This window comes from Pezoporus occidentalis, unplaced genomic scaffold (assembly GCF_034315485.1).
Source record: "Pezoporus occidentalis ecotype Australia unplaced genomic scaffold, CSIRO_AGI_Poc_V1 ctg277, whole genome shotgun sequence".
Taxonomy (NCBI): Eukaryota; Metazoa; Chordata; class Aves; order Psittaciformes; family Psittacidae; genus Pezoporus; species Pezoporus occidentalis.
The window spans coordinates 238,063-263,012 of NW_026914686.1; the positions used below are offsets into that span (position 1 = coordinate 238,063).

General features: G+C 47.5%; 1 protein-coding gene across 13 annotated transcripts in view; it reads left to right on the plus strand.

Annotated features, from left to right (window-relative positions):
- Positions 1-24,950, plus strand: part of TANC2 (tetratricopeptide repeat, ankyrin repeat and coiled-coil containing 2) — a 218,872-nt gene that overhangs the window by 174,735 nt on the left and 19,187 nt on the right. For all 13 annotated transcript variants that reach the window (XM_062625109.1, XM_062625112.1, XM_062625115.1 and 10 more), the window contains 7 exons: positions 10,901-11,009; positions 14,937-15,059; positions 16,062-16,298; positions 17,840-18,025; positions 18,913-19,006; positions 24,161-24,294; positions 24,686-24,809. In XM_062625109.1, coding sequence (XP_062481093.1) covers positions 10,901-11,009; positions 14,937-15,059; positions 16,062-16,298; positions 17,840-18,025; positions 18,913-19,006; positions 24,161-24,294; positions 24,686-24,809 — 1,007 coding nt within the window. The remainder of the gene's footprint in view (positions 1-10,900; positions 11,010-14,936; positions 15,060-16,061; positions 16,299-17,839; positions 18,026-18,912; positions 19,007-24,160; positions 24,295-24,685; positions 24,810-24,950) is intronic.

Here is a 24,950-nt window from a genome sequence, read left to right on the forward strand (position 1 = left end):
TTTTGGTTCTTCTAACAGAAGCACAGCTTGACACTGACAGAGCTCGTAGGAGTAGCCTATGAAAATCTGCCTGCGTCTGGGCTGTTCCCAGCCAGTTGGAATTCTTCTTGGGAACTGGGAAGACAGGGAAGCTGCCTGGAAACTTGCAGAAACACACTGTTCATGGGAAGCTTTTTGACCTTGCCAGGTCACTGTGTGAAGAGTCAGGTTGCTGAGGCTGGTTTTTCCCCCAAGAGAAGAGCTTTGAAGTGAAATGTGGTTTTATGAAGCTGCTTTTAATTGACTTACCCAGCAGAGTGTCCAGGTGTGAGGATGTCTTTAACATGTCTTTAACACGTCTTTAAAGGAATTGGGATAATGGGCCTTGTGTCCATGGCACTGCAGCTGGGGTTATCTTCCTTGTTTCATCAGAGAGAGTTCCTGTGTCCTCCTAGGAAGGAGGGTAGATCTCCATCCTCAGCGGTTTTGGGTTAGCCTGCTGAGATGCTAACCCTCTTCTTTGAATGTTCATTGTGTGTTTGGAATGTTCATTGTGTGTTTGCTGTGCAAAGCAAACACCAAGTGGCATTGAAGGGGAGCACTATTGTAGAATCCTAGAATCAGCCAGGCTGGAAAATACCTTTGAGCTCACCCACTCCAACCGTTCCCAGCACTGCCAAGGCCACCACTGCCCCATGGCACTGAGGCCTCGTCTCCACAGGGTGTGAACCCTTGCAGGGCCGGTGACTGCAGCCCTGCCCTGGGCAGCCTGTTCCAATGCCTGAGCACCCTCTGGGGCAGGAATTGTTCCTCAGCTCCATCTAAACCTGCCCTGGTGCAGCTTGAGGCCGGTTCCTCTTGTCCCATCCCTTGTTCCTTGGGAGCAGAGCCCAGCCCCTCCTGGCTCCATCCTCCTCTCAGGCACTTGTAGGGAGCCATCAGGTCCCCCCTGAGCCTTCTCTTCTCCAGCCTGAACCCCCCAGGTCCCTCAGCCCTTCCCCATCACACTTGTGCTCCAGGCCCTGCACCAGCTCCATTCCCTTCTCTGGCCCCGCTCCAGCACCTCAATGTCCCTCTTGTAGTGAGGGGCCAGAACTGAGCAGAGGACTCAAGGTGAGGCCTCACCAGTGCCCAGTGCAGGGGCACAGCCACTGCCCTGGCCCTGCTGCCACATTGGTGCTGGTACAGGCCAGGATGCTGAGCTAGTGATAATTGTATGTTCAGGCTTACACTGGTATTTCTGAACCTGAATCCTCCTGTAATCTGTGCTTGTTTCTGCCTGGACTTCATCAGGAACTTCCATGCAATTATTTTCCGTGGGTTTACAATGCTAGTAAAGTGTTCTGTCCCTGAGCTGCTGCTGACTGTGAGAGAGACAGAAGTGATTTGCCCTGGCAAGGCAGTAAGAGTGCTGTAGTCAGATATGGACCCCAGAAGTGAAATCACTCTATCCAGATTTAAGTATCAACAGCTGAGTTACTTGTCTAGACTTGCTTTATAGTCAGAGCAGACAAATAAGAATGATTCATTTCATCATGAGCTAAAAGGCTAAAATAGGTCAGATGAAGAGTGTCTGGGAAGCATTTCCTCCTGTTGACTTTTGAAGGGAGCTTGGGGTGATGGGCTCACCAGGAGATGTCTCCAGTATTGACAAATAAAGCTGGAGGAGATGGATATCTCCAGGCTGCTCTTCTAACCAAGGCACAGGGGTTTGAGGTTCGCTTTTTGTGCGCAGAAATCGAACTGTTCCACAGCAAAGGCTCTGTTCTGCTTCGGGTCTCCTTGCCGTAGCACAGATGGCTGGTTAACTGCACTTACTCTGTGATTTACCATGGGATGGGGACAGCGGCTCATACTTTTTCTTCCACAAGAAGACCAGGAGCAGTGAAGACAGGAGTCACTGGCGCGATGATGGAGGAGAGGCTCCTGGTAGAGAACTTTGGAGGAATATCCTGCTGACCTCAGGCAGAATGAACTGCATGGAGATGCCAGCGTGTTCTTATGGATGCTGCAGATGTGGTGTTATTCTGAAGCCCCACGTACCTGTGGCCAGGTTTCCAGTAAAGCCAAATGCTTGGGTATGGGGAAAGCCCAGCAGGCATTTGACATCTCTCAAAATTGGGGTGTTGATGCCTTATTCCCTGGGCTGATGTGGCCCTGAAACCCCAGCTTGGAAATACTGCAGGAGGAATCAATACTCTGCAATAAATATCCTCTTCAGTGCACCAACACTGTGTCAGGCAGCTCCTGCTCATTGACCTTATCAGAAGGTACCTCATAACCAGGGCTATGGCAAAAAGAATCACCAGGGAGAAGTGCGGGTGGTTCCATCATTGTGGGGAGGGCTTCTCCTCATCTCTTCCCGTCTCTGCTCCATCCTTGATGGTGTGAAGGCCAGGTTGGATGGGGCTTGGAGCAAGCTGCTCTGGTGGAAGGTGGCCCTGCCCGTGGCAGGGGTTGGAACTGAATGCACTTAAGGTCCTTTTCAACCCAAACCATTCCATGATTCTACATCCACAAACCAAATCTGTCCCTGAACCCCCACTAAAGGCACCCTGCATGGATTAGCGTGGAGCAGCAATCCAAACAGCTCCAGTCCAACATGCTGAGTTGCCATGGTTTCCAGCAGAGCTGGCTTTTAATCCAGTGTAGGCATTTTGCAGTTCCCTTTTTCTCTCAGGAGGCATGCTGCAAGTGGAGACTTTCCCTGCACAAAATTAATGGGTTTATCTATTCCCCAGCAAAACGGAGAGTTTTCATGGATGCTTAATCTGATGGACCACTAACAGTCCCCAGTGGAAAGATATGTCATTTAGACAGCTCGTAGGAAAAGAAGTCAGTGGAAATGGTGCTTATATAAATGCAGGGATACTACAAACAGCTGTAAACAGGGGGTGGGTTCTTATGCTGTGCATCAGCTGCTTAGAAATTACCTATCCATAGCTCACCTGGTCATTACAGTGCATGGCTTAGTTGACTTTCTTCCTCTTTTTCTATTATAAGATTCTGAAAAGCCTTACTGTTAGCTGAAATAATAGAATCCAGGTTGGAAGAGACCTCAAGGATTACGTGGTCATCTGGGCAAAGCATGACCTAGACTGATGTTCACCAAAACCCATGTATTAAGTGCTTTCTCCACATTCACATGGGGTGAATTTTACTCAGCAAATTAAAGGTGCTCTTTGAACTCAAGGTGAGGCAAAATAATGGGGTTAGGATTTATTTGAGACCCTCATATACTCTGGCAGGGAATGCAAACTGATGCTGTGCCCACCAGCACCTCGTGGGGATGGGGATGTCAATGGGTGCCTCTTGAGGTTCAGCAGGGAACAGAGCACAGCTGCTTCCAGTGTGATTTAGCACTGCTTTACTGTTAGAATTCCTTCTTTCCATGTGTTTTTCATGGCTCCAGAGTGCCAGCCTTGGAGCTCTGCATGTGTTGTAGCTCACGCTGGGCTTTTCTGAGTGCCCCCAGGTCGAGGTCTGTGCCAGCACTTGATGCATCAGCAGCACCACGAGGGATATGTTGTGATTTGTTCTTTTGCCCTCTCCAGCTGTGGGCTGGGTGCCACGTGTCACCAGAATACATGAGGCCAGGTTTTCCCCTTGCCCCTGCTGCTGTCCAGTCATCTGCAAGGTGTGCAAGGCCTATGCTGAGTTGGTGTAATTAATTCTGGTGTTTGAAGATCATTTCCATAGCTCTAATGCTGGCAGAAGGTAGAAGCGGTGGCGTAGCTGTGATTTGCGGCAGGGCTTTATCTCTACCCATAGCATAAGAATGACAGTTCAACGTTTCTTGCTCTTTTAATTGACTCCTCAAGCGGCTCATAGCAGGTGCCATATTTTTGCATCACAAAGATGAATCCATCATCACGTCCTCCAGTTAATTGGAGGGGCAAGCACAATCTGTTCACCAAGCGGTACCCGAGGGAGTGCTGACTCTGAGAATACAACTTTCAGGCTTCCCATCTGACTTCCTCAATAACAGTTTGTGATTCCATGATTTGTACCCTAAGAGTACATTCTGAAAAGTAACATGGACAATAGCTCAGCAAAATCAAAGTAGGAAACTTACTTTGTCGTAGAATCACAGGCTGACTTGGGTTCAAAGGGATCTTACTGCTTATACAGTCCCAGCTCCCTGCCATAGGCAGGGACACCTCCCACTAGACCAAGTTGCTCCAAGCCCTGTCCAACCTGGCCTTGAACAAGTGTCTGTTGCCTGCATCTTAGATGCTAACTCTAATCTCATGCAGAAACACAGAGCTAGAACTAAGCTACTGAAGCCACTGGTAGCGAGTTGGGTGGCTGTAAGGGGACTTCTCCGAGCATCAGAAGCCAGTGCTGGTGTCATACGGGGTTCAGGACTGGGTGCATGCAGAAGAGAAGGAAGCTTGGACTCTCTCGCGTGGTAGCTCAGTGTCTAGCGAGGAGGTGGATTGCTTTAGCTGCAGGTTTCTCCTCTAAGATGTGGGCAGGGCTGCAGCTGCAGCGTTACTTGGAAGAGAAGCAGAGAAGAGACAGACTATAAATCACGACAGATGAGATGGAGAGCAGATGTGATCGCTACCACCATAAAGGACATCAGTAGAGCAGCTTGTTTTAACTGGCTCATTAGACATGCAGCGTAAGCATTTGGATGCAGAGGGGGGGTTGAATATATTTAGTGTCTCAAGTTGCTGTCCTCATAAAATCTTTCTCTTCTGGACTGTAAACTTGCGCGTGCTCTTCCATCCCCATATCTAAACGGAGAGGAATAGTCACAGAATAATCCATTCTGTGGCACTGAGAAGAGAGAAATGGAGTTAACCAGAGGCAATATCAGTGCTGACCAGAAAGAAATGTTGCTTAATTTCTTCTTGCTATTTCATTCTTCACATCTATAAGACCCACTCCTGCACAAGGCTATCCCCCAGCAGCTCAGGAGTAGCTCTGACTTTGTTCCATCTTACGTCTTGCATGCTCATTTACTCCTGGTCAGAGCAGCAGTAAAGCTCTTCCAAATCACATTCCCCATTCTTCTCTAACTCCATGTATCTTAGTAACGTCAGGTTGAATGAGAACAGAAAGCGTATCACTGTTGCTCTGTTGAGATCCTCTGTGTGTGTTAACTGTGTAGTCACTGGAGAGCTCACTGGAAGGTGTGGGTTTGCCCATCCAACATTAAATACGCCAGCAGTCTTTTCACACTGCTCTTGGACAGCACTGCTTTTCTCTGAATATAAAGTAATCTGCTCCTGGCAACCAGCAGCCTCCTGAACTGAACAGAGACAAGGGAATTGCATCTTTACTTTCTGGATCTGGCTTTTGAACTCTCATTAAGTCAGGGACTGTAAGCATTTGGAAATGCTTTTTTCTCTCCTTTATTCTTCCTTTTTTGTTCTTAAATCATTGTACGTGTCCTTTGGTACCTGAAATCTGAAGGGTGCCTTCAGAGTTGTATGGTTTTCCTCTGCTGCTTCTCTTGGCAGCCAGCTGCCATTGTTTCATGTAGTGTAGAGATTCTCCAGGATCACCTCCTGATGTGGATGCAGCTCTGTTATCCCAGATAAACTGCAGACAGACTCCTCCTCTGTGATAAGCCAAGTATGTAACATAACCTGCAGCTTAGTCAGCCTCCTGCCTGCCTGGGGCTGAGGACATGGGGCAAGGCTGAATTCAGAGCTTGTCCCTGTAGATGTGAACAGGACTGTAGCTGTGCAGATGCTATTGGTTTTGCTGGTGTTAAGGCATACCCTGGCAGTGAGGAAACATCCAGTGACCCTCTGACTTTATGAGATGTCAGAAACTTTCAAGTCCTCCATCACGAAGATGCTGTTACTCAAATTAAATTGCTCTTAAGGAGAGAGCAGATGATGTTAAGTGATTCCATTTCTGCTTTTCAAATGCTCAAGAGTGGTTCGTGCTATACTTTAGCTCTGCCTTGCACAAATCATGGGTTTGCTGCTTTTGCTGCTTTTACTGCTTTAGACTACACAAGGCCATGGGGAACAGTAATGAAGAGCTAAGAGTGAGCGTGATGACTGGATATGGATTCTTTGCCTCCTGTAAAGCACAAGTACTCAGTCCAGCACTGCTGCAGCAATAACATCATGGTTGAAATACTAAATCATGATCAGATGTCTTCCTAAGACACTTGCTTCATGAACCCGGGGTGCTGGACTTGGTGTGCAGGTCTGTGGTTCAGACATCCCTTGATGGATGCCTTGAGCCTCGTCTGGACTGGACTTGGTTTGCAAGTCTAACCCATGCATCTGCTGATGGATGGATTGAGGCTTATCATCAGTACTATATAAAAGTAAGCTTGGATAATCAGGTATAGCCCATTTTAGCCTGGAAATCTCATGTTTAATGCCCAGAATGATGGGTTTGTAGTTTACCGTTGAGGCCATTGGGTGTTCCTCTGCCATTATGGTAAGAATGCATCAGTGCAAAGAAGAGAACTGCTTTATGAAAGAAGCAAGCAGCAGCCATGCTCCAAAGGTTTCTTACCCTGTTCATCAGGAATGTGTCTGCAGTTTCCTAAAGCAGCTAGAATTGGTAGCACACGTCTGCTGTGTCCTTGGTTACTGCTAGGCAGGGTGATGGGGTTTGATCATAGGTTGTCTTGCTGCAGTGCGATATGACCTGAGGGATGGAGAGGTTTTTCTTGCCTTTCAACTTGACTGTCCCAGTTAGCTCAGCAAATTAAAGCAGGGTTTCATTCTCTAGGAAAGAATATCGTGTGCTGAGGAGCGTTCCCTGCTTTGTGTGAGTTTTGTTGTAGAACCTTAATTCCTCCCAATTCACAATTCTAACATCAGAGGGGAACTAAAGCAATAAATCAGTTGTGGTGATTCAGTGATCCATCAGGAGGAGCTCACTGAGCAGGGCTTGGCCTTTCTGCAGGCTTGGACAGATAGCTTCTGAAAGCAAAGGCAGCTCTGGCTTTGTCAGAGCAGACATTGTTCTCTGTGCCCAGGTTATGGAATTGCACTCTGCAGAGCTGCATAAAATACAAGCACACGTCCCTTGGAAGAGCAGATCCACTGGGCACAGTGTCAGATCTCTGGAGTTTGGAATGGTGGTGTGGGATTAGCTGGAAGAAGGGAGATGTGGATGTAAATCAGGGAATTTGGACCTATGTATGTTCAGAAGTGAATGGGACTGATTCTCATTTACTGTTTTGCCTGGTTTTTACTCTGGTAGAGTGATTCCTTAACCCCTGAGTCATTTTACACCCTTTTAAATCTCTTTTACTCTGCCTGAGGGATAGAAGGGTGTAGAGGAAGCACAGATCTGGGAGGTTCCAGCATTTTCTTCTATGTTTCGACATGCTCCATCGCACCTCTTTGGTCACTTCGTTAGTGACACCTTGTCCCCTTCCACCTGTAGCACAAGGGACAGGGGCACAGTGAGGGATGTGCTTGAGGTACTAACTCCCCACATCACCTTGCTCTGCTCCCAGAGCTCTGTGTGCCTCAGCTTGTGTCAATAAGGGAGGTGTAGGGACCACTGTTGAATCCATCATCCTGCTGTGTCCATATGTAGTCTTTACTTATATTCTCCTTCCTATAGCTGCTGTACGCATGCACCGGATTCATGCTGTGCCAGGACTTGGGAGGAGGAAGACTCCTCTTTGGTTTATATATACATGTATGTGCACGTATACACATGTATGTGCACCCCTGGCTGTTACAGGCAGCCTGTGAGAGCAACCAAAGGCTGTCAAAACCGAGCTGGCAGCACGGTTCATTTTTCACAATAAGAAACCTTACATTAAAAATAGAACAATCTCTGCTGCTAAACTCTGCAGCACTGAAGTTCAGAGCAAATCGTTTCACTGCGCTCTCTGATGGAGATGCCATTACCATCCTCTATTATAGAAAGGAGAAAGAAGCAACAGACAAAAAGCCTGGGCTGTTGTAGTCTGGTTTAGCATGCAGTCAACATTGACAGAACAAGTGACTGCAAGTATTCTCACCAAGCCCAAAGCCAAGGTCTGGGAAACATTGCAGAGGGAATGTATTACACGTGAGTACCGTACTTTAGTCTGGAATAGTTCATACATGCCTTATTCATAACAGCCAAAACCATGCATATAATTACATGTAGGTAAATACCCTGCCAGCTGCAGCTGAGAAGCAGTATAGGAGCTCACTGGAACCTGGCCTTGTGTGTCAGATGGGGCCTGCACTTCATCTCCTGCTGCAAAGAAAAGGCACATTAGAAGCTTCTGGATCTTCAGGATTCATGTAGTGACCGCTTCATTCAGAGCCTGCCCAGATGGTTTCAGAGTTTTCCATCCACAAGCAAACAACAGGCACTATTTCCCCTTCTGCAGAGGTAGGGAGGGGTGACTGCAGGGTCCCATGTGCAGCCACTCTCAGAGCTGGAGCTGAAAGCCATGGTTCCCAATGAGCAGCCCAGCAAATCTCCCCAAGAAGGGCAATGAGCTGGTGGCTCTGAATTAACTTGCACCACCAACCTTCTGGTGGAGGTAGCCCATGGAATCATTGACTCACAGAATCCCAGGCTGGAAGGGACCTCAAAGATCATCAGGTCCGACCTTTCTAGGCAAGGCATGACCTAGACTGGATGTTCCAGCCCCCTGTCCAGTGAATCTTAACAGTGTTCAGTGTTGGGCAGCCCACCACTTCCCTGGGCAGATCATTCCCGTGACTGGTTCTCCTCAGCATTGGCTCTTCTCCAAACCACAAGCGCAGCACTGTGAATCTGATGAGCTGTGGAGATGCACTGATTGGTCTAGAGCAGTTTTAGGTTTTCATCATCTGGCTGAAGGGAACAGATAACATCAAGCAGTTGCTGCGCTCCTTCACTTGCAGCTCTGTCGAGCTCAAGCTGTTGTGTTTCATAGTCACTTGTTTCCTTCCGACCCATTTCTCCTTTCCGTGGGCATTCCTGGAGGTTCATCAGTGTAATGAGCAAGTGCATTTGTGTCTCTCCTTTCAAAGGCTATGACCTGAAGTTCTCCCACTCCAGCGATGGGGAGCAAAGAGAGGAAGAGTGAAAGAAAGGCAAAGCAACAAGCTGTGGATTACTTAAGGTGCTACAACCACTTCCAAGGCCCTTCTGTTTTCAGAGCTTTTTATGTTCTGTCCCTTCTGTTGGTGCTCCGTGGTTCTCACAGCACAGATGCATGGAAATCACAGGCACTGCCCTGTGCACAAAGGCATCGAAGCTTACATCTTGATGGGCAGAGTCACCATCTGGAGGAGCTTCTCCTTCTCCAGTGATAGGAAGCATGGTGCTATGGGATCCTGCAGTCAGTGCATATAAACATTTCAGACAGCAGTTTATTATTTGCATTGATGGTGTCTCTATACATTTAATGGCATTTTGGAGAGAGGCACAATAGAATTACTCACCAGTTTATTACATGTAACGGGATGTGGTGCTCTTTCACCTGGCCTGGGGATCAAGTCCTACCTTGAAAGCAAACTTTGGTTTTTATCCCACTCCTCCAGCGGGTGCATGTCCATGTCCTAACAGTACCACAGGGTCTGGCAGAGCATTGTTGAGCATGGATTCAAATGAATCCATGTGTCATCGGTCCAAAAGGAGGTTCATTGGCAGAGCTGGGGGGAGCCCCTGCCAAACACCTGGTCATGGCATTGCAAGTCTTCCCTTTTCTTCTGAGACGTGAATCACTCTCCCTGGATGTGGGTACACTGGAATAATTGCCACTGTTGTGAACATTCCTGTGTTCTCTCAGACTCGACGCTTGGCCACCAGATGTACTTCCTTGCTTTATGAACTAGTGATGAGCTCGGAACGTTCCCTTGTCCTTAAAAGCCCTTTTAAAGCCCCGGTTGGTATCATGTTGTTTTCTTTGGCTAGAAGGGGTTTGATTGCTTTTACGGGTAGTCACATTAAGTTCCAGAAATGGAGTGGATTAAAAAGGACTCCTTGGGAATACCCAGAGTCTTAAAGAAGAATACAGATTTCTTGGCAAAACCAAGCAAACGACACCACCGCAGACCACGGAGGTCCAAGCGTGGAGCTTTGGTGGCCTCCTCCCCTGCTTGCTGCATCTCCTGCTGTTGCATCCACAGGTGCATCCATGGAATTAATAGAATCCCAGGCAGGTTTGGGTTGGAAGCGACCTTAAAGCTCATCTAGTTCCAATCCTCTGTATGCATTTACACATTTATAGCTAGTCCAGGTTGCTCCAAGCCTCGTCTTGAGCACTGCCAGGGATGGGGCAGCAGCTCTAACAGAGGTGGTTTGCATTACTTCACATCTTTTCACATGTCTTTTGTGTGTGTGTGTGCAGAGAATCAGCTTCTGGCACCTTTGGGAAGCCTCAGCCATGTTGAACTTTGGGAATTCCAAGCTGGAAGTCTGTGTGTTTAACAAATGTCAGTAGGAATCACCATTAGCAAAGGAAGTTATTGTCTCTTTTATTATGCTTTGCCTTAACCAGGGCTCTGTGTAGCTCAGTTAATTTGCTTTGGTTGTCAGCCTGGCAGCTCATGCCAGAAGCATCTTTAGTATTAGAAAAGCTGGAGAATGTGCTTAGAAGGAGTTGCACAGAGAAGTAAAATTGCTTCACTCTGCAGGACTTGTCAGAGGGTAGAGAATGTGGTTGTCATGTAAAGAATGCGTGTGTTCAAAGTGTGGCTATGTTCAATATGTCATTTTCTAATGACCTCGGGATCGGTGGTGTGCGTTCCGGGTATCATCCTCCAGATCTCCTCTGCAAAATGGCAAAGCACTACATGAAGTTGTACCTCTGCTCTTGCAGTTGGGGGTTTTTGAGGTATCACTGATCACCAGTCATACAGGATGCAGTCAGTTGGTGTTGCAAATTAGCCTAGCTCTGTTTCCTAAAGCTGAAGGTTTAGCAGGAGAATGTTACCACAAATTGTTTTGTTGCTGTAACAAGCAAATCCTAATATAGTTTTTCTTCTGATTTCAGGAGTGGCCACACATTACTTGCCTTCTGGTTTTCCCGTCAAGAAGGAAAACTGAATCGACAGCAGACTATTGAACTGGGACATCACATTCTCAAAGCACATATTTTTAAGGTAAGAAAAATGAACATGAAGACTTATGCTAACCTCATCCCCACTGCGTGTAACCTGCCGGCTCTGGCAGTGTTCAGGCTCTTCCTGTTTTCGGGTTGCTGTAAGAAGTGTGATTGCTTCAGGCTGCTGAAACATGTAGAAAGGAGCTTTAGAAAATTGGGATAGAAGAAATCCATGAAATTGAGCCATCCTTCAGACTGTGAATTCAACAGATAGCTTCCTTACCTCAGACTGCTCTTGTACCCTGAGAGGTTTCTTCCCATGTAATCTGTAACATTTAGGTTGTCAAGAGAAAATGTGATTGTTATTATCCGATGGTTGGTCCATTTTACTCTTCATGCAGACATTTAGGACCTGGAGAACTGAAAGGCAAGCTTCAGTGTGAGCAGCAGTGTGACCCATAAACTAAGTACCATTCTTGTGCCAGTTGGCCCATACACCAGAAGGTGGAAATCATAGAATCACAGAATCCCAGACTGGTTTGGGTTGGAATGGACCTTAAAGCTCATCCAGTTCCAACCCCTGCCATGAGCAGGGACACCTTCCCCTAGAGCAGCTTGCTCCAAGCCCCTGTGTTCAACCTGGCCTTGAGCACTGCCAGGGATGGGGCAGCCACAGCTCAGAAATGAGGCTGTATTTTAATCTGGTCCATACATGATTTTACAGACTGAAAAACCTTATATCCCTAGAGCAGATAGTTTCTGCCTTGCATCAGTCGTGGTGGGGTTATTTATTGAGCTCCCTATGCCTAATTCACCAGCAGTGTAGTAGCAAAGTTTGGGAAGGCCGTGGTTGGAGCCAAGGGGGAGGAACCCCAGATCAGCACATTACCCCTCAGTGTATAATACTGAAACTTGGAGTTCGTTCTCAAGGCCACATTCAGCAGCGAGTTTCCTCTTCAGCTGCCATTTATGTTCTAAATGTGGTTCCAAATCTTCACACTTCCATAGCAGAAACACGTACTAGGGTTTCAGGCTCTATAAACAAATGCCACATTCCATTAAGTGGACAAGCTGCCCGTCGATTCCAGATTTAATTGAGCAATATTTACAATAGGAGAAAATGCCAATTAGCATATGAAAAATATCAGCAGAGCCTTCTGTTTCACATCATCACTCGGCACAGTCCTTGGGTGCAGCAGGACTCATGTCTCGGTGACAGATAAGCATAACAGCACGTTGTTTAGGAGTACTATAAAGTTTCCGCAGGGTTTGGATTAGCTGCATTAAAACCACTGTAAAACTCTTAGCTTTTCCTTGAAGAGGTTTCTTTTTATTCCTGTTTTGAACAAGTGTTTGCTGAGTGAAACAAAAGCTGTGTTAGGTGCTGAAGGAGCCATCAAGCTCATCACTGTAGCCCACGTTTAAGATCTCAAGAAAGCATTTCCAAGAGCATGGGCACAGATCCCCATTCCTGGTGTTCCTGACTGTATTTGTTTCTGAACAAACATGGTTTATTCCATTCAAGCGTTTCACTCTGCCTGATCTTTTGCTGCAGCCATTACCAGTATGGCCTGGGGTTTCTGCCAAGTAGGGAGCGTGTCGGGTCATCAATTCAGTGTGCTTCTCCTGAAGTTCTCATGTTACAATAGCAGCTTTCTGCAGACACAAAGATCTTGATTTTGAAGGTATTTATGGAGGCCTGATGCCATTGGAATTCCATTTTATGTACCCATCATGAAGGAGAGGATTTGAACAGAGCTAAAGCATTTTGGCCAGCCAGAGAGTACTGAGAGCTGGGTTTAGAGACAGACTGTGATTAGTGCAGAAAACCTGTTTGTCCTTCCCCAGTCCCTATTAGTTCACATCCAGGGATACCTTGTGCAAGGTAATGATGGGACACTTGGAATTCCCAGGGGTAAAAAGGCAGTGATGCTCCGACACAAGGTGATGACCCAACACACGGGTGGTAAGAAGCTTTCACACTCCCCTCTTCCCTTCATGGCTGAGATCTCCTGGGTTTCTGTTTTAGACACAAACATCCTCAAACAGTTTGGGGACCAAAACCCCCAAAAGTACAAATGTTTTAGTCTTTAAAAGCAATTGCCAGTCTTAACAGGAGCATATGGAAACCCAGCTTGGAAAGCCTGGCATGGAGTGAAGGGGCATGATGAGAAATGTGCAGTAATGATACAAGAAGACCCACACTCCAGGCTGATGTCTGTTTTGCCAGTCAACCAACGGGAAGTCTTTGATTTCATCTTAGTTAGTTAAAATGTCAGTAATCAAGAAGTAGGTGTCCCTCATCCCCCACTGCTGGTATTTCAGTTTGATGTTACGTCCAGCTGGGATCTGCTTTTCCTGAAGGATTCAAAAGGGAACTAAGAAAGCAATATATGATCTGTAAATCAGAAATAGAATCACAGAATGGTTTGGGTTGGAAGGGTCCTTAAGATCACCCAGTTCCAACACCATGCCATGGGCAGAGACACCCTCCACCAGACCAGGCTGCTCAATTAGCACAGATTTGTTTCGGTATCTGAATGAGAATGGTATTGGGTGTATTTATTCTTGAAAGGCTAAATGTCACCTTTTATGTCTTGCACTGCTATCTGTGGGCATGTATTCTAATCCAGTGGTTAAGATTTTTATAGCTTATATGATTATTCACAGATGGCTATTCTGAGAATACATACTATTTCCCTTGATCTTGATGGTGACTCAAACAGCTTATTTCTGGGTTTGGTACTATTATAGCTATTTTTAAGTTATTTTAACCGTTGATTATCAAATTGGGTTTCCATTTGCCCAATTGTACTGAGTTCACTGAAATTTAATAGTGGCCTCCAGTGTCCTGCATTGTGTCATTTCCAAAGCAGCGTTTAATGGTGGCTAAAATTCCTGAGCTCTTTTTTCTGCCTCTCTCCACAAGCAGATATTTTTCTCTCTTTAGCTGCCTGAATTTTGAAGGGAACAAGCACAGGGAGCTGTTATTTGTAAGAGCTTCTCTGATCTGTTGCTTCTTGCCATGGTAAAACCGTTTCAAGTGACAAGTCTGTTGATGGCTGCTGTGATGCTTCAGAATATCTTTCACACATAGGTATCAGAGGTCTGCAGCTGAGTCCAGCAGTGGGCTTACATGATGATTCCTGCACATCTTCCTTTAGAGGAGACAAAGCCCACCTTCTGCTGCTGGTTTGCCCTCCAACACCCCACACCATCCGTGTCAGTCTGTCATACAAAAGTGAGATGGGATCCTGCTGCTTTGCACAGCTAGAAATGACCACATGGCTTTGCAGGGAAGATAGAAATCAGGGTTTGCATATCAAAACAGGATTAAAAATGTCTGTAGGGTTTCCATGGAAACAACAGGCTTTAATGGTAAATCAATGACAGAGCAGCAGCACAGAGGATGTACCCACATCACACCATGTACCCACATCATCCAGCCCGTTTGCTGGAGTTGCAAACCCCATTCCTCACCTCTTCCATCCAGCTGTTTGCTCCCATCTGTTGGCTCCAGAGCAATTGCTGCTCCTTCAAGAGGAGGGAGGGAACCCTTCTATACATTACATATAGTGTGATCATGGATGTCAGCCAGCCTGGTGTGAGGTAGGGGAATACCATTCTAGGCTGAGCATGAGACTTCCGTAGTTAATCTTACTGGGAGCAGATATGGTCATCTTGTGTAACAGTTTGGGTAATAACTTTGTGAATCAGTTCTGCCAAAATAATGTGTTCTTTACTAAAAGAAAATAGTGAAAGGAAGCCTGCTCTGCTCCTTAGCATGAGACTGAGTGGGTTTGGATTGCTCACAGTTTAATGCTGCTTTTCCTAGAGGGAGGAAATGGCTACCATACCTTTGCAAGTTATTTCCTATAGCTGTTAGTGTCTTGAAACTCTCTGAAGTCCAGAGACCCAAAAGGATCTACCCTGTGTAACTGAGCATGGTTGTAAGCTTGGATCTAAGTCATCTTTTCTCTTTTAGGGGCTGAGTAAAAAAGTGGGGGTATCTTCCTCCATCCTGCAAGGGCTTTGGATCTCCTACAGTACGGAAGGTCTTTCCATGGCTTTGGCATCTCTGAGGAATCTCTACACCCCAAACATAAAGGTACTGGAGGAGGAGGAGGAGGAGGAGAGCTGGCGTGGTTCAGAATTCACACAAGAAGCTCCCAGTTTACTGTAGCTGCCTGCCTATGGCAGTGCTCCTATCCAGGCAGTGCTGGGCATTCCCATGAGAGAGAGAGCCCATCAGTTCAGTTGGGATTGTGCTGCTGTCTGGGATGAGCCCTCAACTCTTCTACTTTAACCAGGGGTCTCCTTCTGATTGCAGTGAGCGAACAGGGAAGTCGTGCCTGTGCAGAATGGTTCACTTGAGGTTTTCCTCCCCAGAGCTGTGGGATGTGAGAACTGGCTTTGGAATTTGACAGCCCCATAAAGGGCTGTCACAGGCACCGACTCGGAGGCGACACCAAACTCAACAGCACGTGCTCCTGTGCTAGCTCAGACACTTCATGCCCATTTGCATTGTGAGGGTGAATGTGTTTGCTTAAGTGACTTCCTCTCTATAGCAGAAGGGATCTCAGACAGTGACACAGGTTTCCTGGAAGGAAGTTCACCCCAGCTCCTTCCCATACATGCAAGGTGAGCCTGGGGTCTGTCCCCATGTCCCTTCCTTGCCACTCTCTCCAGCAGCAGATAGAGCCTGTTCTAGTGCGACCAAGTGCAGAGGGAGCTGTGCAAGCCTGGCAGTGCAGTAGGACAAGCAAAGCCATCCCGAGAGAGGATCCCACGGGAAGGATGGTCCATTGAGTTATTTAGGGTCCATCCTCCTGTGAAAGATGCTGTGTCCCCAGCTGCAGCGTGGCTGTAGTGACTTTGTTCTGCACCCTTCAAGCCACTTAACCAGCCCTCAGGGGAAGGATTAAACTCTTCCTTCTGCCTAAAATGGGACCGTTTATTTGGCAAGTGTTTCTACTCAGCATTTTGAGTCCTTTGCTGTTTGCTTGGAGATACACCCAAGGCCCTGCTTTACATTCTGTCTTTGCCCTGACAATAAGTCAGCGTCTCTCCATAGAGCCCACCTAACAGGAGCTCTTCTTTCCCTCTGCAGGTCAGTCGGCTGCTGATTCTGGGAGGTGCAAACGTGAATTACCGCACTGAGGTTCTCAACAACGCCCCTATTCTTTGTGTCCAATCTCACCTGGGCTACACTGAGATGGTGGCTTTGCTCTTGGAGTTTGGGGCCAACGTAGACGCTGCTTCGGAAAGCGGCCTCACTCCTCTTGGCTACGCGGCTGCTGCTGGATTCCTGAGCATCGTTGTGCTGCTCTGCAAGAAACGGGCTAAGGTGAAGTGACCACGTTCCTCTAAAAGCTGATTTCAACTGGTCCGTGTTGGTGCAAGGCAGGGCACAAGCTGCAGGCAGGATGCGGGATGCTTGCTATAAAGAATATCCTCCAGGATTCCGCTTTGCTTGAGGTCCTTGGACCGCAGAAGGTTAAAATGCCAACGTTGCTCTTGTGGCACGGGGCGTTCTTGAGATGCCTCCTTGAGACACATTTTCCAAACACTCCTCTTAGACTGATCCCAGAAAAACACCCTTTGTTTAGCTTTGTGGTGAGTGTTTGGAGTTTTAATTGTATAGCATGAGTCAAGTTTCAGTATGTTGTTGAAGAAGACAATTGCACTGATTTTTGAAGTGGAGCCTCCTGGAAGCAATTTGTGGTTGCTCTATATGTTTAGCTGCAGTTCAGAAAGCAAAACATGGGTTTGTATGGTTCTGCTATGAAACTTGGGATGGCTTAAGGGCCACAGTTAAATCTTGCCATGTTGTCTGTCATAATGCAAGGACAATATGAAGGAAAAAAGGAATTCTGCTTTTGTTGGGGTGTTTTGAGATGGGTGGCACTCCTTGGCAAGAAGCAGCATTCCATCTCTGAGAAGAGGAAGATTTAGGCTACACAATGAAATGTGAAAGTGCTGCCACTTTAGCTTTCCTTGGGTATCCCTAATTATATTGAGGAGATAGCCCCAAACCAGCTGGGTTCGGTTTGGAGGCTGAGATGTTTGATTCTTGCATAGAAAACTGCAACACTGACTGCTGCCTGGGTTGGCAAATGAGAAATGTTAATATATTAGTTATAATATCACTATAAAATCATTAGATTATCTTGATATAATCATTATTACTCATATTTATAATAGGAGTAATGAGAAATAATACGGTGCAGAGCACTGCAATAGTTTGCTGGCAGGAGGGCAGTCCCTGATCTGCCTGTCCTATTTCTCCAAGGTACCAGTATTGAGGTAGGACAAAGAAATCCCAGCTGATGTATTCAGGCATTGAGTGAAAAGCATGCCCTGTCCTGAAAAGCCAACCAGGGAAGTTCCAGTAGGGCTGCCAAGCACCAGCTCTGTTTCCAATTGACTTCTGCCTGCCCTGGGTTCACGTCAGTGCATTCAGCTGCAGGCTGAGGCACTTCTGTGTCTCTGCAAAGCAATGGTATCTGGAAAACAAGCTGGTTTTCCTTGTGTGGATTTGGATGAAGGCGATGAGAGCGGTGTGTGTGATTTCAGTCCCTGGGAAACACGACTTCAGGACACCAAGGGGAAAAATGCTTTTGCAGCCGTTGAGTCTGCAGGCAACTGATGAAAGCTAAGGATTTAATGGTAACTTACCCAGAGCAAACATTTGTGGCTAAGAGGATGCCTAAGCCTGGGGCAGAGTTGTTCGGGGATGGTGGTTTTCTGGTCGTGGAAGGGATGATTGACCAGAAAAATGCACATATTGCACATGTGGCAGTATTTTGAATCCAGGATGGAAACTGAGGAAGTGAAGGCATTTTGCCTGTGATTTGGTTTAACTGTGTTTTGTCATCTCTTTTCAAGGTGGATCATTTGGACAAGAACGGTCAATGCGCTCTGGTTCACGCTGCTCTCAGAGGACACTTGGAGGTGGTGAAGTTCTTGATCCAGTGTGACTGGACCATGGCTGGGCAGCAGCAGGGAGTGTTTAAGAAGAGCCACGCCATCCAGCAGGCCCTGATCGCTGCAGCCAGCATGGGTTACACCGAGGTAAGACCTACCAGCACAGCACTGCCTCTGTGGGGTGGGAAACCAAGGTGTGGCTATGTTTGCTAGCCAGAACATTGACCAAAGAGGGTCTTGGAGGTGGATCAATATCTCTGTCCTGCTCTCCCTCCCCTTCCCTTCGCAGGCAGCAGGGTTCACAGATCCTTGGCAATCCCTTTGATCCAGGCAAGTGTCCAAGAGAGGAAGCATAACAAGCCTTTAAGTTGTTAGAATAAACCTTTAAGCAGAGCTGGATGCTCTGCAGCATGCTGCATGCAGCATGCAGCTAACGCTGCTCCTCTGGCGCTGTTAGGGGAGTGTGAGACCATGTAGCTTTGGACTGTATGTCAGGGAGGAGGGAGAAGAGCCAGAGAGCTTCCTCCTGTCACGTTGATACAGATTTGGGATGTAGGAAACGATGTATGGAATTGCTGAGGTTGGAAAAGAGCTTTAAGATCAGAGTCCAAATATTAACTGCCAAGTAAACCACTGCCACCGGTCCCTCAGCAGAGCCCTGGCCCGCAGCAGCCCCTTCTCCTTCTCCATCACTTGAGGAGGGTTTTCTCTTTATCCAGATACCTCAGTCTGGCTTCACCTTCTCCCAGAGGCACATCCATTGCATGTGTCAGGGCACTGCAGCAGGACAGACAGAGTTCTAAGGACCTGACACTGCACAGGCTCACCATGGGCGGTCATGTCAAAACCCTTGGATGGGTGTGGGGTTTTCCTTTATCAGATTCAGTGACTGATCTCTGGAAGAATACTTGCTTGAGCTCAGGGTGCCAGGCAAAGCCTGTTCCTTTTCCTCTGTATATGCAGAGCAGCTCGTGTTAAGATGTCAGCAGTTTATATATAACACATTTGTGAGCTGACATCTCGCTTGGTTTCAGATTGTCTCCTACCTGCTCGATCTTCCAGAAAAAGATGAAGAGGAGGTGGAGCGAGCTCAGATCAACAGCTTTGACAGCCTGTGGGGAGAGACAGGTGATTTCTGTAGCTGCTTCTTGCATGTCAGTGTTTGTATTTATGGGCTCCCCATCACCTGATGCTTCCTGATCCCTGGCATTGTTTGGATGAAGGGAGAAGGATCAGTTCCTCTGCTTTGTTTTCAGGTGCCAGGGTGCAGCTTGCACTCAGCTGTTAAATTACCATTCATTTTCCTAAAGCTTGGCATTATTTAGCGCTTGGTAATGACACAAATGTTCTTTTGTTCAATACTGTTATGTTTATATGGATGGGTATAAACCAGACACCCTGCTTTCCTAACTTCAAATGAAAGCAGTCATCCACCCCTTCCACTCCCTAGAGACGATCCTCACCATCATCTGCATTTCTTGAAATACTCAAATATGGAGTTGTTAGATTTAACTCCAGTGACCTCATAAATATTATCCACAATCTTTTGTACTCACCTCCCTAATCTCCTTGTATCCCTGGTAATGTTCTTGTCAAGTTAATACACCAAGGTAATGGGTACCCTCTCTGGGTGACAGAGCACTGATTTTGATTCTGACGGCTTTGCTCCCTAATGACATGATCCAGGGGTACAGACTGTGGCTGGCTTGGTCTTAGGTCAGGTTGTTTCTGGGTAGAAGGGGGCAAGGGGAAGTGGGATTATCTTTTGAGCTGGTTTGTACCCTGTACCTTTCAAAATGCAGCCTTATTGGAGCCTGGTAATCATATGAATCCTAGAATGTTTTGGGTTGGAAAGGACTTAAAAGCTCACCCAGCTCCAACCCCTGCCACGGACAGGTGCACCTTCCCCTAGAGCAGCTTGCTCCAAGCCCCTGTGTCCAACCTGGCCTTGAACACTGCCAGGGATGGGGCAGCCACAGCTTCTCTGGGCACCCTGTGCCAGCGCCTCAGCACCCTCACAGGGAAGAGCTTCTGCCTAAGAGCTCATCTCAGTCTCCCCTCGGGCAGGTTAAAGCCATTCCCCTTGGCCTGTCCCTACAGGCCCTTGTCCAAAGCCCCTCTCCAGCTTCCTTGTCACTCCTTTAGGCACTGGAAGGCTGAATGAATGGAATCTATCAGATAATATTGCCCCTGAGCTTTAAAGGACAAAGATAGAGGTGTGGGTTGTCTGGCGGGTGCCTGAGCTGCTCTGGGCCACTTGCAGGGCATGAAGGAGCCGGGTCCTGCTCCCACAGGACAGAACTGAGTAACAAGGCCATTGTGCCATTATTAGTGGAAATCAGGGCAACACAGACAAATAAGCAATTTAAAAGTACCCCAAGGGTGTCATGGGAAAAAAAGGAAATGGGATATGGAATTAACCAAATGAAATGGCTGAGCATTGGTAACAGGACAATGGCTTTGCTACCAGTGAGCTGAGAGTTTGGGGTGGTGACCAGATAGCTCATCCACAATGTTCTCTGGTGTTTGGGTCCAGAGAGACTATCTTGTGAATAGGATGGTGACCCAGATGCCTTCAGATTTTGATCAAATGCCCTAAGTTGTCTCCCTGCAAAGTAACCTCATGGGCAGCATCAGACGAACTACAGATGAACTTGAGTGAAGATAGTCCTGGCTTTCTGGATGAACCTGGAAAGCCTGGTATAAAGCCATAGGTCTTTGCTGAGCTGGTGTCCAACTCTTCTCCCTGACAACATCCAGCTCTTCTCTCCCCTCTTTCCATATGTCCTGGGCAGCTCTGTCGTTCCCAGCCTGCCAATTTCCTTGAGGACCCTTCAGCAGAAGCTTTGTCCATGTCATCGTGTCCCCGTTCCCATACCTTTCCCTGAACAATGCCAGAAGCTGGACACAGAGACAACTGAGAGTTTCTCTGTCTGAGAGGGGTTTCTGAGTAACTGGGGTATGTGGGAATGTGGATTTGTGCCTCACAAATCACAAGACTCCCCTTCACATTGTTTTCTTATTATTATTACTAGTTTCCCCAAAGTAAATAGCAACTTCAGATAAATTTGAAGAGAAATGATGGTTTCCACCTCAAAATAACAATCTGCTCTAAAAATCTGAATCATGCCTTGTCTTTTTTGGATACTTATTGCTCCTGAGTCTAATCTTCTGTAGAGCAGGGCTGACTGCCTGGCTTGGTGATGTCAGCCTGATATCATCTGAACGGCAGTGCCAAGTTACATCATAAGTTCAGGAATTGCTGACAGCACACTGTATCCCACTCCAGATAGAGTATTTCCCCCTGGGACAAGGCTAATACCAAAACCTAGCACAAAAGTATCTGAGTCACTTGTAATAACTCCATCAGAGCTGGAGGTACAAAGAACAACTCCATCAGGCTGCTCTTGTCTTGCTGCCAAGCTGTGAAACAGATCCATGTGCTGTATAGGAGCAATTTAATGATTCCTTCTCCAGATAAAGTTGGTTTTCCTCGGAGAAAACAGACCTGCTCTGCACAACGGCAGGGGCAGAATGTGCTGTTGCAGATCCCTGGTGCTGGAGACTGTGGCTTGTTGCTCGCTGATGGATGGACAGGGGCACGTCCACACCTGAAGTTTCTCTCAAGTTGTGTTTGGGCTGTGTTTTGAGATACACAGCAACTGTTCTCTGCTGTTCGTGCCAAGACTTTGTTATTGCACAGTGAGTTGTTCTCCTGGCACTACATCCTTACAGAAAAGAAAGCTGCAAAATGAACATTCCTGTTTTCCAGCCCAGGATCCCGGTCGCTGCTCCTTGCCTGGCTTTGGTGGACTCGCCTTGTTCATGCTGGGCCACGGGAGCTCTCTGGCAAGCAGTAAAACTTCAGGCAAAACCATTTCTCCCATTTCTCCCATCGCCTTTCCTTGGCTTTTCCGGTCTCTTCAACACACAGGTTTTGGAGACCAGGGGCTGTTGGATGGCCATTGGTGGTGTCAGAAACAGGCTGATAGGTCTTCTAAGAGACGACTTGAAATCGGCCATGGTCGATAAGGAGTGCCAAAAGGCTTAAATGAGCAGGTCCTTCTAGAATCTTTTCCTGAAGTAGTTTGTTTGAGCTTTGGGCTTGGACAGTTGGCCACCAGCCTCTGGGTAGTGCTGGCCATTGGATGCCAGCATGGGCTTGAAGTGACAAGCAGTGGAGTTGGGAGTTCGGGGGTGCCAGAGTTGCTTTGGTTAGAAGGCTGGAGGTGCAGGGTACAGGTACAGTTGGAGGGACCACAGGGGTTATCTAGTCCAACCTTCCGTTCAAAGCCCAGGCATGAATGAGGTCTGAATGTACCTCAGTGATGTGATCTCCCCAGGTCCTGTTGGACTGAACTCCCTCCTTCCACCCCTCATTGTTTCTCCGTGTCTGAGGATATCTGCACATGGCACAAGACGAGCTTGGAGAGCTTCCTCTCAGCAGCAGGCAGCAAAGCCAGGGCATGAGCATGGAACCTTCCTGAAGCCATAAGGGCTGAAGGCTGAGTGGCACAGAAGCTTTTGAGCTTCCGTTGAGTTGGAGCTGCAAAGGAAAGGCTGGAGCTACGTACCCTCACTGGTTCCTTTAACCCTGAGGAGCACAGCAGCAAAAAGACATCAGTCCAGGTCAAGTGGATTGTAAGGCAGAGTGGAGAAGGATATGCCCATGGATCAAACCATCCTGGTCCAGTAGTCTTTTCCATTCCCTGGTGAACACCAAACACTTTGGTGATTTACAGTCATTTCATTGTTGCAAACCTAAGTCATTTTGACGTGAGATACCTCAAATTAACCTGCAACATCTCAAGTGCAGGCAGGTTTAGAAATAGAACCCCAGAGCCCTGCATACCAATCGCTTTGCCGTGCACATTAGACACCATCCTCCTTCTATATTTGTAGCTTACGTTTAAAACCCACATGGATCTGATTATAGATTTTGCAGCATGTTCTACTTGTGGCAGTGAGATGACTTTTCCTTTTAACTCTTGCTATCTCTCAACCCCAAGAGAAGCAAACTCGACCATAATGTGGAACAGAACAGAGAATTAGTTAAATCCCCCAACGTGAACAGTGTTGCAGTTGGAAACCCATCAACACCTCGTAATCAGCCATCCCACAGCACTGTACTTCAGAGGAAAAACAAGCTACGTCAGTTCGAAATAGACTCCCACCTTCTGCTCCAACTCCTACGAGAAGCAGCGGAGCATCGAGGCAGAGGAGCTGTGCTCAAGTGCACAGAAAGTTAGGGAGAGGAGGGGAGGAACTGAAAAGTCTAAAATTAATACCAAAAATGAGTCAAAAGCAGGTCCTGCACTTGGAACTATTTTCAGATGGAATGTGTCTTTTCTAACCCAACCATACTTGGAGTTAACGGTGCATTTTGTCAGGGGAAGAGCTCTAAAGCTCTACCCACCTGTAAGACTGTGAGCATCTGTAATGCTGGAAATGAGAGATGGATTTGGATTTACACAAGGACCCTTGCAGGTGAATTATGCTGCTCTCTGCTTGTTTGGACAGAGAAAAGCCACAGATCTGCCTGACATCCAGTGGCTGGCAGTGATCTGGCAGTGCCTCCAGCTTCATCCCTCCCTGGCTCTCTTGTAGCTGTGGTGGGCTGAATCAAGGGCAGGTTGCAGAAGAGCTGGTCGAGGCAGCGCATACCTAAAGACCTCTTATTTCTCTGGACATTGTGCCCCTACTAAAACACGCTCAGTCTTGTAACCTATGGCTTTTCCTGTGGGGAAACCTGCAGGAGACACAGGGGGAGGTGGTGAAGGTTTCATGAGAGAAGGGTCTGCATTGTGGTTCCCGTCCAGTTTCACTGTGTCTTAAAGAACATTTTAAAAGCTGATTGTCCCCTTCAGCCTCTTTCCATAACATTATGAGATCTTTTCTTGGAAGATTTAACCTTTGAAGTAAACTAAAATGACAAGAGCTAGAACTGTACTGATCCAACCCATTTATGTACTGATCCAACCTATCCTATGATTCTGTAAGTGTTCAAGGCCAGCTTGGATGGGGCTTGGAGCAAGCTGCTCTAGCGGAAAGTGTCCCTGCCCGTGGCAGGGGAGTTGGAACTGGAGGAGCTTTAAGGTCTCTTCTAACCCAAAGCAGTGTGATACTCCATGATTTCCTTTGTTCGTTTTGCCTGTTGTGAGATACGTTTGGCATTTCAGACACCATCCCTTCGGCACCCAGCAGAAGGACATACCTCCAGGTAGGAACCCCCCCTGTGGTGAGCATGGCCCTTTCCCTTCATTGCCTCTCTCTGTCCTGCAGCTCTGACGGCAGCAGCCGGGCGAGGGAAGCTGGATGTGTGCCGGCTCCTCCTGGAGCAGGGAGCTGCTGTGGCACAGCCCAACCGCCGCGGGGTCGTTCCGCTCTTCAGCGCTGTCAGACAGGGCCACTGGCAGGTGAGTGGGTTCCTTACACTATCGGGGTGGTCTAAAACGTTGGGTCAGGGCATCCCTTCCGTCTTGCTGAAGTATGGGTGGAGAAGACAAGCCCAAACTGGTCTGGAAACTGATGGGAGTGAGAAGAAGTGATATTGATGCTTCAAACACCCTGAGCACCTTGTGTTTAAGTCCTGTGTTACCTCACCATTTGGGAAGCAAATCGGGTGCTCTTGATTTAAGAGGTCATTTTTCCTGTCTTTATATCTCTGTTGCTTCTCCTATATCCCAGCAGTAATGCCAGAGGGCACCATGCCTTGGTGGGGTGAGTTTTCAAGGCAGGAGGTCTGCTCTTGCTTGGCTCCAGCTTGGTCTCCACATAAAACGTGTGTTCTCCCTTCCTGTGTTGCAGATTGTAGATCTCTTGCTCACGCACGGTGCCGATGTGAACATGGCAGATAAGCAGGGCCGGACACCACTGATGATGGCTGCATCTGAGGGACATCTGGGCACAGTGGAGTTTCTGCTTGCACAAGGTTAGAGCAAGTGCTTGGGGACTGGCCCCGGCAAGTCCCACCACACTGTGTTCTGCACAGCTGGAGTTTGTAATGTCGGGGTGGTGGATGGGGCAGTGGGAGATGTTCTCAGCACTGAATCCAACTTATTGGAGAGCAAGA